The 12,755-nt window shown below is 60.2% G+C and overlaps 1 protein-coding gene and 1 long non-coding RNA gene across 4 annotated transcripts in view; one reads left to right on the top strand and one right to left on the bottom strand.

The window, feature by feature from the left end:
* The first annotated feature begins 636 nt into the window (after positions 1-636).
* On the top strand, positions 637-7,849 carry SPATA20 (spermatogenesis associated 20). The gene is made up of 16 exons (XM_029927826.1): positions 637-770; positions 909-1,088; positions 1,194-1,258; positions 1,412-1,566; positions 1,681-1,824; positions 1,955-2,156; positions 2,506-2,636; positions 2,728-2,832; positions 3,041-3,115; positions 3,212-3,421; positions 3,504-3,696; positions 3,998-4,166; positions 4,477-4,688; positions 6,009-6,208; positions 7,267-7,347; positions 7,509-7,849. Exons 1-16 carry the CDS (start codon positions 694-696, stop codon positions 7,677-7,679), a joined length of 2,370 nt encoding a protein of 789 aa, XP_029783686.1. The 5' UTR covers positions 637-693; the 3' UTR covers positions 7,680-7,849.
* Positions 7,850-8,151: 302 nt separating this feature from the next.
* LOC115281803 overlaps positions 8,152-12,755 on the bottom strand; it is a 5,570-nt gene continuing 966 nt past the window's right edge. The window contains exons 1-4 of one of the 3 annotated variants that reach the window (XR_003904408.1): positions 11,196-11,252; positions 10,681-10,740; positions 9,212-9,405; positions 8,152-8,442 (exon numbers count right to left, since the gene is read on the bottom strand). This is a non-coding gene — a long non-coding RNA (uncharacterized LOC115281803). Of the gene's footprint in view, positions 8,443-9,211; positions 9,406-10,680; positions 10,741-11,195; positions 11,266-12,755 lie in introns of those variants that run through there. The other 2 variants (XR_003904410.1, XR_003904409.1) reach the window with 2 other exon arrangements.

The raw sequence follows: 12,755 nt of genomic DNA, 5'->3' as shown, positions 1-12,755 counted from the left end.
CTGCCCAGCCGCCCCTACCTTCTCCTCCTCCCGAACTCCACCCCACAGAGTTTGCGCTCGAGACCTGGTCCAGGCAGTAATGACCTCCTTCCCTCTACTCCTTTCAGTCCCTTCCGACTGCAGGGCTCGCTCCCTTAGGTCTCTTGAGACACCACCTCCAGGAAGCCTTCCTTGAATCCCAGTGCTGGGCCATGGGTCCTTATCTAGCAGCACCCTGGGCTGATCTGCCACAGTCCTCATGGTTTCGGGGGCCTGTCATTTAGGTCTGCCCCGCAACCCCACCGCCGGGCACCAGGCTCCCAGGCTGAGCCCTATGAGATCTGAGCCTGTTACTGACTCCCTAGAGGTTCTAGGAGTCTGGCCTCATGGAATTGTCCAGGGCGTGGATGTTGAATGAGAGGGTCCCCTGGAGCAATTTTCCTCTGGTTGTCCCTCACAGGGGCTGGTCCCTGATCCAGTTATTGCCCAGTCCAGCCACCAGGAGCATGCAGCCTCCTGCCCAGACCACCAAGCCAAGCCTGCCAGAGAGACCCCTCTGGCTCAGCCTCCCTGGGGAGGGGCCCTGTTGGGGGGAAAGAATGGAGGCTGAAGGACCATTCTGTCCATTGTGACTCACCTTGACCTCACAGTCATCAGCCTTCCCACCACCAGGTCTGAAAGGTTGGGGGGGACTAACCTGGCAGGGAGCCCCCAATGAATCACTTTCCTTCACCTCCCCAAAAACACAAGGGGGAGCAAAAAGCCCGCGGTCTCCCCCGTGGTTCGGAAAGGTGGGTCAGGCTGGGAGCAGGGGGTTCGGTGTGGGGGAGAGGTGCCAGAGGGCGGGGTGGCGTTGGGCGGGCCTCTGGGGAAGACCTAGGGAGGAGGTGAGTGGGAAAGCCCTCACTCACCCCACCTGCCTGTGCCAGGGGCAGCTCCTCCCGAGACAAGGACCGAAGTGTGACGGTCAGCAATTCAGTGCCCATGCCTGTTGGAGGGAAGGGAAGCCGAACCAGCTGCTCCCCATCCACACCCCAGAAGGTCCCCAACCGCCTGATCAATGAGAAGTCACCGTACCTCCTACAACATGCCTACAACCCTGTGGACTGGTGAGTACCGCTCCGGATGCCCTTCTCCCGGGGGGGCAGCTGGGCCCTCAACCCCTCCTCCCAACCTGGAGGTCAGTGAGTGATGCCCAGCCCTGCCCCGCCTAGGTACCCCTGGGGACAGGAAGCTTTTGACAAGGCCAGGAAAGAAAACAAGCCCATTTTCCTTTCAGGTAACACAGCCACCTTCCCTGGGATGGGAGGAAGAGATTGGTAGTGGACTGGGGCAGGGAAAGAAGGGTCCTCTGGGCCTGGGGCCTCCCAGGAGCCCTCCAGCCACTCACTGGTCCCCCCTCCCCTGCCTGGCCCACCACGGCCTCTCCCAGTGGGGTACTCCACCTGCCACTGGTGCCACATGATGGAGGAGGAGTCCTTCCAGAATGAGGAGATCAGCCGCCTGCTCAATGAGGATTTTGTCAGCGTGAAAGTGGACCGGGAGGAGCGGCCAGATGTGGACAAGACGTATATGACCTTCATACAAGTGAGTGGTCTGTCCACGAATCAGGCGGGCAGTGGCGGCGGGAGTGGGGGGGAGGTTGTCCCCGCGCAGGGGACCGGCTGCCCCCCTCACTCCCACCCTCTCTCTCTCTGCTAGGCCACCAGCAGCGGTGGGGGCTGGCCCATGAATGTGTGGTTGACTCCTAACCTCCAGCCCTTTGTGGGGGGCACCTACTTTCCCCCTGAGGATGGCTTGATCCGAATTGGCTTCCGCACGTTGCTGCTGAGGATACGGGAGCAGGTGGGTATAGGCTCCCCAGGGAGTGGAGGGGGATGGGGACGGAGGGGGCTGTCAAGGGCAAGGAAACAAGGCCCACCCGCCCCCTCCCCACCGCACACTGACCTCCAGGTCTGCCCCTGCCCTCCCACAGTGGAAACAGAACAAGAACACCCTGCTGGAAAACAGCCAGCGTGTCACCACAGCCCTCCTGGCCCGCTCAGAAATCAGCACGGGGGACCGCCAACTGCCACCCTCCGCCGCCACCATGAACAGCCGCTGCTTCCAGCAGCTGGACGAGAGCTACGATGAAGAGTACGGTGGCTTCGCTGAGTCCCCCAAGTTCCCCACGCCGGGTCAGTGTCCCTGCCGTGCCTGCCCCCTCCCCTTCCCAGCTTTCTGGTACCTGTCCTGGTCATCAGCTTCTGACCTCTGGCTTGGCCATTAACTTCCCACTGTCCTGAGTGGCCAGCGACCTCCTTACCCCAGCCTGTCACTAGCTACCCAGTGAGGACCTCGCTTGTGGCCTTAGCGGCAGCGCCGTGACACTGCCCTGGATAACGGTCTTTGCTCATCCGTGCTGTCCGTTGACCTCCTCACCTGTTGAGTGAACTCCTCACGCCAGCCTGGCCAGCTCTCTGATCGCCCAGATCCCTGCCCTGTGTGTCCCCCGCCCCCTCACCCGAGTGCATTTGGTGTCCACAGTGATCCTCAGTTTCCTGTTCTCCTACTGGCTCGGCCATCGACTCACCCAGGATGGCTCTCGGGCCCAGCAGATGGCCTTGCACACCCTCAAAATGATGGCTAACGGGGGCATCCGAGACCACGTGGGACAGGTGAGGGGGATCAGGCATCCCCGGGAGGGGGCAGCGGCGGGGGTGGGCGGGGCTGGGCTTGGCCGCCAGCCCTGTGTCCCTCCTACCACAGGGCTTCCATCGCTACTCCACGGACCGCCAGTGGCACATCCCTCACTTCGAGAAGATGCTGTACGACCAGGCGCAGCTCGCGGTGGCCTACTCACAGGCCTTCCAGGTGACTCCCGACCACCTAGCCTGTCCACCTCCCTCCGGCTGCCCCTCTCAGGGCTTTCTCGGGGACTTGGGGCTCCTCCTCAACTTCATTCTTAATTCCCATATGCCCAGGCTCCCTCCCCACCCTCCTGGGACGATGTTGACTGTCCTCTCTGTCCCCAGGTGGTGGTGGCCGGGCACTGTTTACAGTCTCCTCCCTCCCCACGCAGATCTCCGGTGATGAGTTCTACTCGGATGTAGCCAGAGGCATCCTGCAGTACGTGGCTCGGAACCTGGCCCATCGGGTGTGTGTCCACCGAGGCAGGTGGGCCGGGCTGCGGGAGGACTCCGGGCCCCCATGCCCTAAGGGCCAGGGCCAGCCAAATCTCCTCTCCCCACAGTCTGGAGGTTTCTGCAGCGCAGAGGATGCAGACTCACCCCCAGCGCGGGGCATGCGGCCCAAAGAGGGTGCCTTTTATGTGTGGACGGTCAAAGAGATCCAGCAGCTGCTTCCTGAGCCTGTGCTGGGTGCCACTGAGCCCCTCACCTCGGGCCAGCTCCTCATCAAGCACTACGGGCTCACGGAGACAGGCAACATCAGCCCCAGCCAGGTGGGGATGCTTGGGGTTGGGGGAGGGGTCCTAAAGCCAGGCGGGCAAGGGGACGCCCTCTCACGAGGGCCATTTTCCCCAGGACCCCAAGGGGGAGCTGCAGGGCCAGAATGTGCTGACCGTCCGGTATTCGCTGGAACTGACCGCCGCCCGCTTCGGCCTGGACGTGGATGCTGTGCGCACCTTGCTCAACTCGGGGCTGGAGAAGCTGTTACAGGCCCGGAAACATCGTCCGAAGCCGCACCCGGACAGCAAGATGCTGGCCGCCTGGAACGGTGGGGCGACCTGGTCCCATTTACAGGGTCGCCCTCTCTCTACAAGGCCCCTCCTGTGTGTCAGGCACCTGCTAGAAATCAGTTCCCCCTTTATGCTGTGTTTCGTCCTCACTTTACCAGTGAGTGAACCGAGGCTTGGAGAGCTTAAGGGACCCCCCCCCCCGACGTCACACACAGGGGCCAGAAGCTCTTACCCATTCACCCGCTTGCTCCAGAGAGGTCAGGGCTCAAGGGTCAGGGTGGACATACCTGGGAGGCTCCCGGCTAGCTTCTCACAACCACCGGTGTCTCCTCCCTCCAGGACTGATGGTATCTGGCTTCGCTGTGACTGGAGCTGTCCTGGGCCTGGAGAGGCTGATCAACTATGCCACCAGTGGTGCCAAGTTCCTGAAGCGGCATATGTTTGACGTGGCCAGCGGCCGCCTGATGCGGACGTGCTATGCGGGCTCCGGGGGGACCGTGGAGCACAGGTCGGGGGCCAGGCAGCCCGCTAAGGCTTATCTCCCTGGGCATCCCAGGCCGATCTCTGCCCCTCTCCTCAACTCCTGTGAGCCCCCCACCCTGATTCTGCTATCTGTGCACTGTGAGCTCTTAACTTCCCTGGGCTCAGTTACTCATCCAGAAAATGGGCTAATGGTACCCAATGAAGAGGTTGATTCTGAGGGTTAAGTGAAAGGATGTGTGCAAAGGGCCTCTTCTGGGAAAGCCCCTGTCTCCCTGGGCCTGTCCCCAGCCTCTTCCCTAATGTCTGTCCCCACCTCCCCCCACCCCTCCCTGCAGCAACCCGCCCTGCTGGGGCTTCCTAGAGGACTATGCCTTTGTGGTGCGGGGCCTCTTGGACCTATACGAGGCCTCGCAGGAGAGCTCGTGGCTCGAGTGGGCTCTGAGGCTGCAGGACACCCAGGACAGACTCTTCTGGGATTCCCAAGGCGGTGGTTACTTCTGCAGCGAGGCCGAGCGGGGGGCCAGTCTGCCCCTGCGACTGAAGGACGGTCAGTGGTGGGCGTGGAGCTGGGCTGGGGACCCAGGAAGGGCTTGGCATGCCCTGCGGGGGGCACGAGCACAGGGTGGTCGTAAAGAGCCAGCATGTGTTCACATCTCTACCACTCATTACCCAACTGACTTTGAGTTGGTCTCATTAAATTCCAGAGCCTCGGCTTCTTGATATGTGAAACAGCTTAACATTGGTACTTACAGGGTGGCTAAAGAGATGAATTTAGCTATTAGGCGAATGCACTTGGCAGCAGTAATTGCCACGCTTCGATTCATGTATCAGCCAAGGCCTGCCTGGTCCCTATCCTCGTGAAATCCCAGGTAGCCGGGGAAACAACTAATCGACAGTAATAACTAATACAAAGGTGCATGCGCAGATGGGTGGTTGAGCGTGAGTGCCATTAAAGAAATAGGTGCCTGGCTCCTTCCTTTTCAGTAGCGCTCACCGTCACCGGACATGTCTGTCCATGGTCTCTGTGCCCCGACTCAAATGTAAGCATCTTGGGAGTGAGACCTTTCCTTTTATTGTGTGTGTGCGCGGATCTAGCATGTTGTAGAGTCTCCATAAATGTGAGCTGAATGAACAAAGGGACCTGGGGAGAGAACAGTGGGGCCTGACCCAGCTAAGGGGAGGTCAGATCAAACCTGGAAAAGGTGTCCTTTAGCCAAGGACTACGAGAGGCCAGGAGGCTGGAGGACCGGATAGAGGCAGAGGCGAGGTGTGCCCACGTGGGCAAAGCTGGTTCCCTGCAGGGTCTTACAGGCATGGCAAGTCATGGACACCTCTGGAGGGCTTTAAGTGGGCTGTGATCTGGTCTGGTGAGGTCTCGGAATGACATTCTGACTGAAGGTGGAAACGGTGACCAGTTAGGAGACTGTTAGTGGCATTCAGTTCCTCAAGGGCTGGCAAAGGCCTTGGACAAGCGGGAAGTGTGAGATGGGGAGAAGTGGTGGGATTCAGGTCTACTCTGGCTGCAGACCCAGTGGACTTGGGGTGGATTAGAAGTGGGAGGGTGAGCGAGAGGCGGGGGGGTAAGGTGATGGTGCTCTGGCTTGAGCAGCTCAGTGACTGGATTGGAGAGTCCACAGTAAGATGGAGGCGGGGTGGGGACAGACAGTGCAGCCTGGGGCAGGTGGCTGAGCCAAATACCAGCAGCTGGTGGTGGCCTTACTCTCAGAGCTGGGGCAGGACTGGGCGGGGGGTGGACTCTTCTGCTTCCCATCCCCATCCCCCACCACCTTGGTCACAGTCCTGGGGCAGGGTCCTGGGACCCAGCGACCTCCCCCCTCATGACCCCCACCCCCTCTGCGCCCTGCAGATCAGGATGGCTCGGAGCCCAGCGCCAACTCCGTGTCGGCTCACAACCTGCTTCGTCTTCACGGTTTCACGGGCCACAAGGACTGGATGGACAAGTGTGTGTGCTTGTTAACGGCCTTCTCCCAGCGCATGCGCCGTGTCCCAGTGGCCTTGCCCGAGATGGTCCGCGCCCTCTCAGCCCATCAGCAGACCCTCAAGCAGGTGTGTGTGGGGGTGTGGGCACCTGCGTTAGGACCCTTGGAGGGAGGGGATCGGGGGCTGCAGTGGGGGTCGGGGGCATGGGGTGGGGCTCCTGGAGCTGTCCCCCAGAGCTCAGGTCTGTGAGTGTGTGGCCATCTAAGAGTGTGTGTGCACATGTCTCCAGGGATAATATCTATACGGGCTGCTTTAGGCGGCGGAGGTACCTGTGTGAGTATGCATCGGGGAGCCAGGCCTCTGGCATGGGCAAGTGCCTCTGTGTTATTGGGGCTCTCAGAGTAGGCAGGGCAGGAGGCAGGGGCTAAATATGGGTCCCTGTGGTTGGTGAGGGGTTTCTCTGTGTGCCTCTGTGTCTCTGTGCAGTCGGGTCTACCAGTGTGAGTGCAGTTATACGTTTATCTGCAGGCATGTCCCCATTCGCATTGCTGTATGCACCCCTCTGGAGGAGTGTGACCCTGGAGGAGTGTGACTGTGTGTCTGCATGCCTGCCGAGTGTGGGCTGGTGAGAGTGTTCACCAGTATGTGTTTGCCTGTCTGCACACAGATGCCCCATATTCAGGGTTGCCTGCTTATATTTGCACGTTTGCCTATATCTCTCTGCCCGTGTGTGTGTGTGTGTGTGTGTGTGTGTGTGTGTGTATGTGTGTGTGAATGTCTGGTATTTGAATGTGTGGCATCTGCCTGTATGGGGGTATCTGCTGTGAGTATATGTGACAGCCCTGTGTCTCCTTGTGCATGGATCTCTTTGCATTTATTGTCTTCCGCTATATCAAGCCCTGTGTATGTGTGTGTGTGTCTGTGTGTGTGTGTGTACGTTCTGGCGTCTCTGCTTAGGGGTGCATCTCTCTGTTTGTATCTCTACCGCTATGTGCAGCACTGTCACTCTGAGTGACAGTGACTCTGAGGCAGCCTCCCAGCAGTGGGTCTGGAGGATACCGAGCTGAGCCCCCATTCCTTTCTGGGGATAGAGTATGAGGTGGAAGGAGGATCGGAAAGCTGTGGTAGGTCCGGATCCAGCTCCTTGCACCTGACCCTGGAGTTAACCTCTCTGTTCCGGCCAGATCGTGATCTGTGGAGACCCCCAGGCCAAGGACACCAAGGCTCTGTTGCAGTGTGTCCACTCCACCTATGTTCCTAACAAGGTTCGAGACTGTGAGCCCGGCTCCCCCCAGACCCCAGCCTGCCACCCCCACATGGCTCTCCAATATCCCCTCTTCTGTAGGCCTGGAAGGGGAAGCCCGCTGGTGGGCCCTCCCGGTGTCCCAGTGCCCCCAGGTCACCGTCTACTCTGCTGCTATCACAGGTGCTGATCCTGGCCAACGGGGACCCCTCCAGCTTCCTGTCCCGTCAGCTGCCCTTCCTGAATACCCTGCGACGGCTGGAAGACCGGGCCACGGCCTACGTGTGTGAGAATCAGGCCTGCTCCATGCCCATCACCGAGCCCTGTGAGTTACGGAAACTGCTGCATCAGTGACTGGCTCGCCCACCTCAGGCTGGGGCAGAAGGGAGAGCTTTCCCGCTGACCAGAGACTCAGGCCCAGCAGGGCCTCACACACACACCCTGTGGCCATCCCCGGACATCCTCACTGGCCTGCCATGGGCACCCACTCACCCTGGAATAAACCTAACAGCGTCCCATGGTAATCTCAGGGCCTCGGCCTTGCTTGGGAGAGATGGGCCTCTAGCTGAGCCCTCTGCCTTCTCGAATTCCTTCTTCACCTTGAGAGGCTGATGCTGCCCCATCCACGGTCATTGCAGCTTGACTGAAACCGAGGGAAGGGGGCCTGTAACGACCACCAGGGGTGGGGTTGGGGTGTGGACTTGTCCTGGAGGGGAAGGGGCTAGTCCTTGCCCTCAGTGGGGTTAAGAAAGGGGCCTGCTCTCTTTCTTCCCATTGTCTCCTGTTTTAAGCTAGGGAAGAGGAAGGGGATGCTTTACATGAGCCTTTATTTTTCAAGGAATGGTAACATTTGCATATGCTCTGGTACATCATGGGAGCTGCCATTCTTAGGACCAGGGATGCTCATTTTGGGGGTGTCCACCCAGCCCCCCAGCCTTACCAGTATGGGGCCCTTCCTGCAGGAGGTCATATTGTCCACGCCCCTGCTTTCACACCAACCAGTTCACGGAGAGTCCTCTTTCATTTGGAACATCTGTTGGGCTGGAAGTCATTCTCCAAATCTGATTCCTTTCTGCTGCATGGAAGGCTGGCACTTTTCTGCAGCCTCCTCCTGTCCCTTCATGGTTGGGAGATGATCACAATTCCTGTCCTTGGCATCCACATCTTCACAGACCCCAGAAACCACATCTAGCTTCCTAGCTCCCATGGCGGTGAAGGCAATGGGAATGGCACTTGGGGAAGGGCAGGGGCAGCGGGAGATGGGGAAAGGGGGTGGAGCTTCTCCCTCCCCACACTCTTCAGGGGTCTGGGAGCCTGGGCACCACGGCAGCCCCAGAGGCAGCCCCAGAGCCACCCAGTACAGCCAGACAGAGGAGGCTGTGAAAGATGAGACTGGAATGGGGCCACTGTTTGTGGGGATCTCAGCAGCGGGGAGGAGTGGGAGACTGGATTGTCGCTGCAAGGTCTGTACATGGTCGCACCCAGCCACACATGCTCAGTGGGACTGGGGTCAGCTTTGGCTGGGCAGCTGGGCCCTTGATACAAGCCATTGCGGCCCATCTGGAGGGGATTAGGGCTCTGGCCAACAAGGTCAGCTGGCCCTTTTCTGGCTAGAGCCTGCTCAGCGTTGGCCAGGAAGTCTGAGGACTGGGCTGACGGAGCCGGGTCTGGGGGGCAGTGAGGAGGGAGGGTGGAACCTGGTGAAGCACAGGTGGCCTTTTTGGCAGCCCCAGGCCTGGCTCTGGAAAGTCTGGGCAGTTTGCAAAACCCTCTGTCTCTGTCTTATTGACCCAGACGCATAAGGTGGTAAGGCAGGTCCCTTTGGCCTTTTATGGTCAGATATCCAAGGCCCAGGGAGGGTAACGGACGGATCTGTGACCACTCACCACATCTGGTTCCTTCTGGGGTCTTCAGGGTACAATAAAAACCGCCAAGCCTTCCTTTTCCTCCAGGAGGTGCAGGCACAGCTGTGAAAGGGGGTGCGTTTGGTGTCTCCTACCTCTCTAGCCAGTCTTCGCTTGACTGTGTGTGTCCTCAGTTCCCTTCCCCTGGTACCAGGCATGTGCTTGAGAAAGGGATTCTGTAATAGGTTCAAAGGAAGGAGTTAGGGCCTTAAAGGGTTAGGGCTCCCAGGAGAGCTAGCATTTTCTGACTAGGACAAAGCTGAACATAAGTCTTGCTCAGATACGGGATTTTTAAAGTCTGCAGCCTCCCCTCCCTTTGCTGGTCCCTCTTTGCTGCAGACCCTTTGCTGGTCCCTCTTGCGTCCGCTCCTTGCTCAGCCAGCAGAGCTGTTCTGGAAGAACTGTGGGCCAGGGCCACTGGAGACAGGGCCTCACAGTTTGAGAAGTCACTGACATAATTTCATCTCCCTGAGTCTCAGTTTTCTTATCGAAAAAATGGGACAACCACCACCCAACTCCCAAGGCTGTGAGGTGACTACATAGGATGATGTATCATCGCTGAGCAGAGTGCATCACAGATGGGAAGATTAGCTCAGTTCCTGCGGGAGCCAGCCAGGCTATGCGGGAGGTGTAAAGGGGAGAGGGTTGGTGGGGCTGGCAGAGCAGGTCCTATATGAAGGCTCCCCCTCCAACCCAAAGGAGATCTTAGACACACTTAGGCCTAACTTCTTTGTTAGGAAACTGAGGCCCAAGAAAAGGAATTTCTTGTCCTTCTCCTATCCTCCCTGCCTAAGGTTATTCATCGAACAAAGAGTGACTAAGTACCTACTAGTGCCAGACACGGGACCAGGCTCTGGTGAGCAAAATGGACATAACTCTTGCTCTGGGGGAACCGTAGAGCCTAGAGGGGGGACAATCGTTTCATTACTGTAAACATAAACCTATAATCCAAGTCTGGGTGAAGGCTTCAAGGTTCTAGATTCTCGTCTGAGTTTGTACTGTGTCCTCAGCACCTTGGCACTTAGTAAGCACTGCAATACTTGCCGAAAAAGGCCGTTCTGAGGAGGTGATGGTGGGACTGAGCCTTGGAAGGTAGGAGTTAAAGATGGTTTCACCCCCTTTAGGTCCTGCCTCCCTTCTCCCCTTACCCACTCAGGCTAAGAGAGCACCTGAGGCAGAGTTCGCTGGTGTCCCCACCCGGGGATCAGGATGCTTTGGGGGGCAGGTCACCCCAGGTCCTGAGGCCAGGGAGGTAAATGTGTGCCTGCCCCACACCCTGTGCCACCTTTCTGGGTATGTTCTAGAGCAGAGTTCAGCCCAGAGACGGGTGGCCTGGATGACGGCTGGAGGTGTGGGGCCTGCTGACCACTGGGAAACTTGACCATTGGGCTTGGCAAGCCTCTCTGGGCTCTTTGTACCCTCTGCAAAGAGGGGATGAATAAAGTCCCTACCAGCCCTGGGGCTTCTTGACGCTGTGGGGGAAAGGCAGGCAGACCCGGCAGACTGTGGACCTGCGGGAGGGATGAAGGTGTCAGACACGTGGAGTGAACCATAAATAGGCCCCTCTCCCAGAAGACCGCTGAGAGTTCAAGCCTGGCGCGGTACACGCGGAATGAGAGCAGAGACTCCCGCCAGGAGGGAAAGGCACTTAAGGGATCTGCTCATTAGCATGCAATGCAAATGAGCTCGGCCTCATTTACAGAAGTCGGTGCCCGGATTTGGAGAAAGGGCAACCCGGGAGGCTGCAACCCCTTGGCCCTCCCCCCTGCACTCGCTGCAACCCGCCCTCGAGGGAGCCGAGACACCCACCCCGTGGCGGCCCGGAGGCCGGAGGCGCGCGGGGGCTGCTCGGGTGGCTCAGCCTTGGGAGTCAGGGGAGCGGAGACCGGAGGTCATCCCGTCCACGCCTCTGCTTCTCCGCAGTGGCGTCAGCGCCCCGAAGTCCCGGGACCCAGCACTGACTGACCTTCTCGGTCCCGCTGCCGTGTCCACCTTCTCAAAGGTGGGGAAGTGCTTCCAGACGTCTAATTCTCGATGCCCTCCCCGCCCCACTTCGCTCCGGCGCCCGGCGCTCCTGCAGCGCTCTCCGCCCCCCCCCCCCGCCCCAGGCACCTACAGACTTTTGGGGCGACGCTGGCGATGAAAGGGAGCTGGAGCTGACTGAGGCCAGGGACTCGCGCGGGCGGGGCGGGGCGGGGCGAGGCCCCCCGGGGCACACATGCGTGTTCGAGAGTGGAGAGCCGCAGACACTAGAGGACCCGCTCCCGGTAGCCAAGGTGTGCAAGAGCAGCCACATGACGCTCCTGTGCTGCGGCCGGCTCCCCAGCCGTACTGGAACTCGGGAGGGAAAAACTGAGACACGGGGCAGGGGGGTTGGTGAGACCTTCCAGGCCGAGAGCCACCAAAGCCCGGCTCGGTGCTTCCACTCCGACCCACACACCCGAGGCCCCCGCTGGTCCCCTCGCAGGAGCTTCTTTCTGCTCCTCTGCTGATCTTGGGAGCCTGGGCTCTGGGACCAGCTTGACCTGTTCGGTCACGTGTTAGAGCTCGAGCGCCCCTCCCCCTCCCGCCCCCCAGAGGACCCCTAGGGGCAGAGAGGATGAAGCTCAGGAGTGTTGATGTGAAGTCAGGGTCGGCGGGTTAGCGTTGGAAGGTCAGGGTCAAAGGCGCAGAAGTGGCCCTGGGAGAGGGGTCTACAAGGAGGTTGGTGGAAACCACGCCTAGACCTTACTTGCCCCAGACTTTCCTAGGCTCCGCCCATTTCTCCAAGACCGCCCCCCTCCAGCCTGAAGCCCCCACCCCCGGGACAGCCTGCTCCGATACTCCCCTTCTTCAGTCCCGCTTCCAGGCTCGACACTAGGGTAAGGCGACTAATCAGGTGGACACTCAGGGTTTCGCTCTGGGACCCTGGTCACAAGCCAGAGCCCCGGCAGCCAGCCTCTCTTCTGCTCCAGGCCCGCCCAGAGCTGAGCCCCGCCCTCCGGCTGTGGTCCCAGTCAGGGGTCTCGGACAAAGGATGCCCCGGGGCCCCGCAGCGCCATCCCGGGACCCGGCGCCTAATACTCTGATTCCCCGGGGCTCCCTCCAGGGGAGTCCCAGAGACCCCAGCGGCCAATAGGAAAATGGGTTCGGTCTGGGTAGCCATCTAATTGGCTCTGGCCTTCAGGAGCGGACCCAGGGGCAAGGGGAGGGGAGAGGGGCGGGCCTGGGCTTTGGGGTGGGAACCGGATTCCAGCTGTGGTTCTCTCCCCCGGCGCCCCCGCCCGCACTGCCACGGCTGCCCGCCAATGGGCGCGGGGCTCAGGACCGGCGGCGCGCAGCGATTGGCTGCGAGGCTGGCTGGGGAGAGGCGGGGCCGAGGCTTGAAGTTGGAGTGAGGGATCCAGCTGTGGTGTGCGCCGGGCTCCTCGCGGCCGCTTTCGCCTGCTCGCTCCGCGTCTCGGCCGGAGGAGGCGGCAGTGGCGCCGGCGACAGCTACGGCAGCGGCAGCCAGAGCGGCGGCTGCGGCGGCGGCATCTCCGCCTCC

The sequence above is a fragment of the Suricata suricatta genome, chromosome 17 (assembly GCF_006229205.1).
Source record: "Suricata suricatta isolate VVHF042 chromosome 17, meerkat_22Aug2017_6uvM2_HiC, whole genome shotgun sequence".
Classification (NCBI taxonomy): domain Eukaryota; kingdom Metazoa; phylum Chordata; class Mammalia; order Carnivora; family Herpestidae; genus Suricata; species Suricata suricatta.
The sequence above is the reverse complement of the archived record's forward strand: the minus strand, read 5'-3'. Positions and strand labels throughout refer to the sequence as shown.

Coding starts and splice junctions, on each gene's coding strand:
- SPATA20 (XM_029927826.1), top strand. CDS start 694: ATGAATCACTTTCCTTCACCTCCCCAAAAACACAAGGGGGAGCAAAAA. Junction 771..908: donor CTCCCCCGTGGTTCGGAAAG/GTGGGTCAGGCT, acceptor TGCCTGTGCCAG/GGGCAGCTCCTCCCGAGACA. Junction 3,116..3,211: donor CTCGGAACCTGGCCCATCGG/GTGTGTGTCCAC, acceptor CTCTCCCCACAG/TCTGGAGGTTTCTGCAGCGC.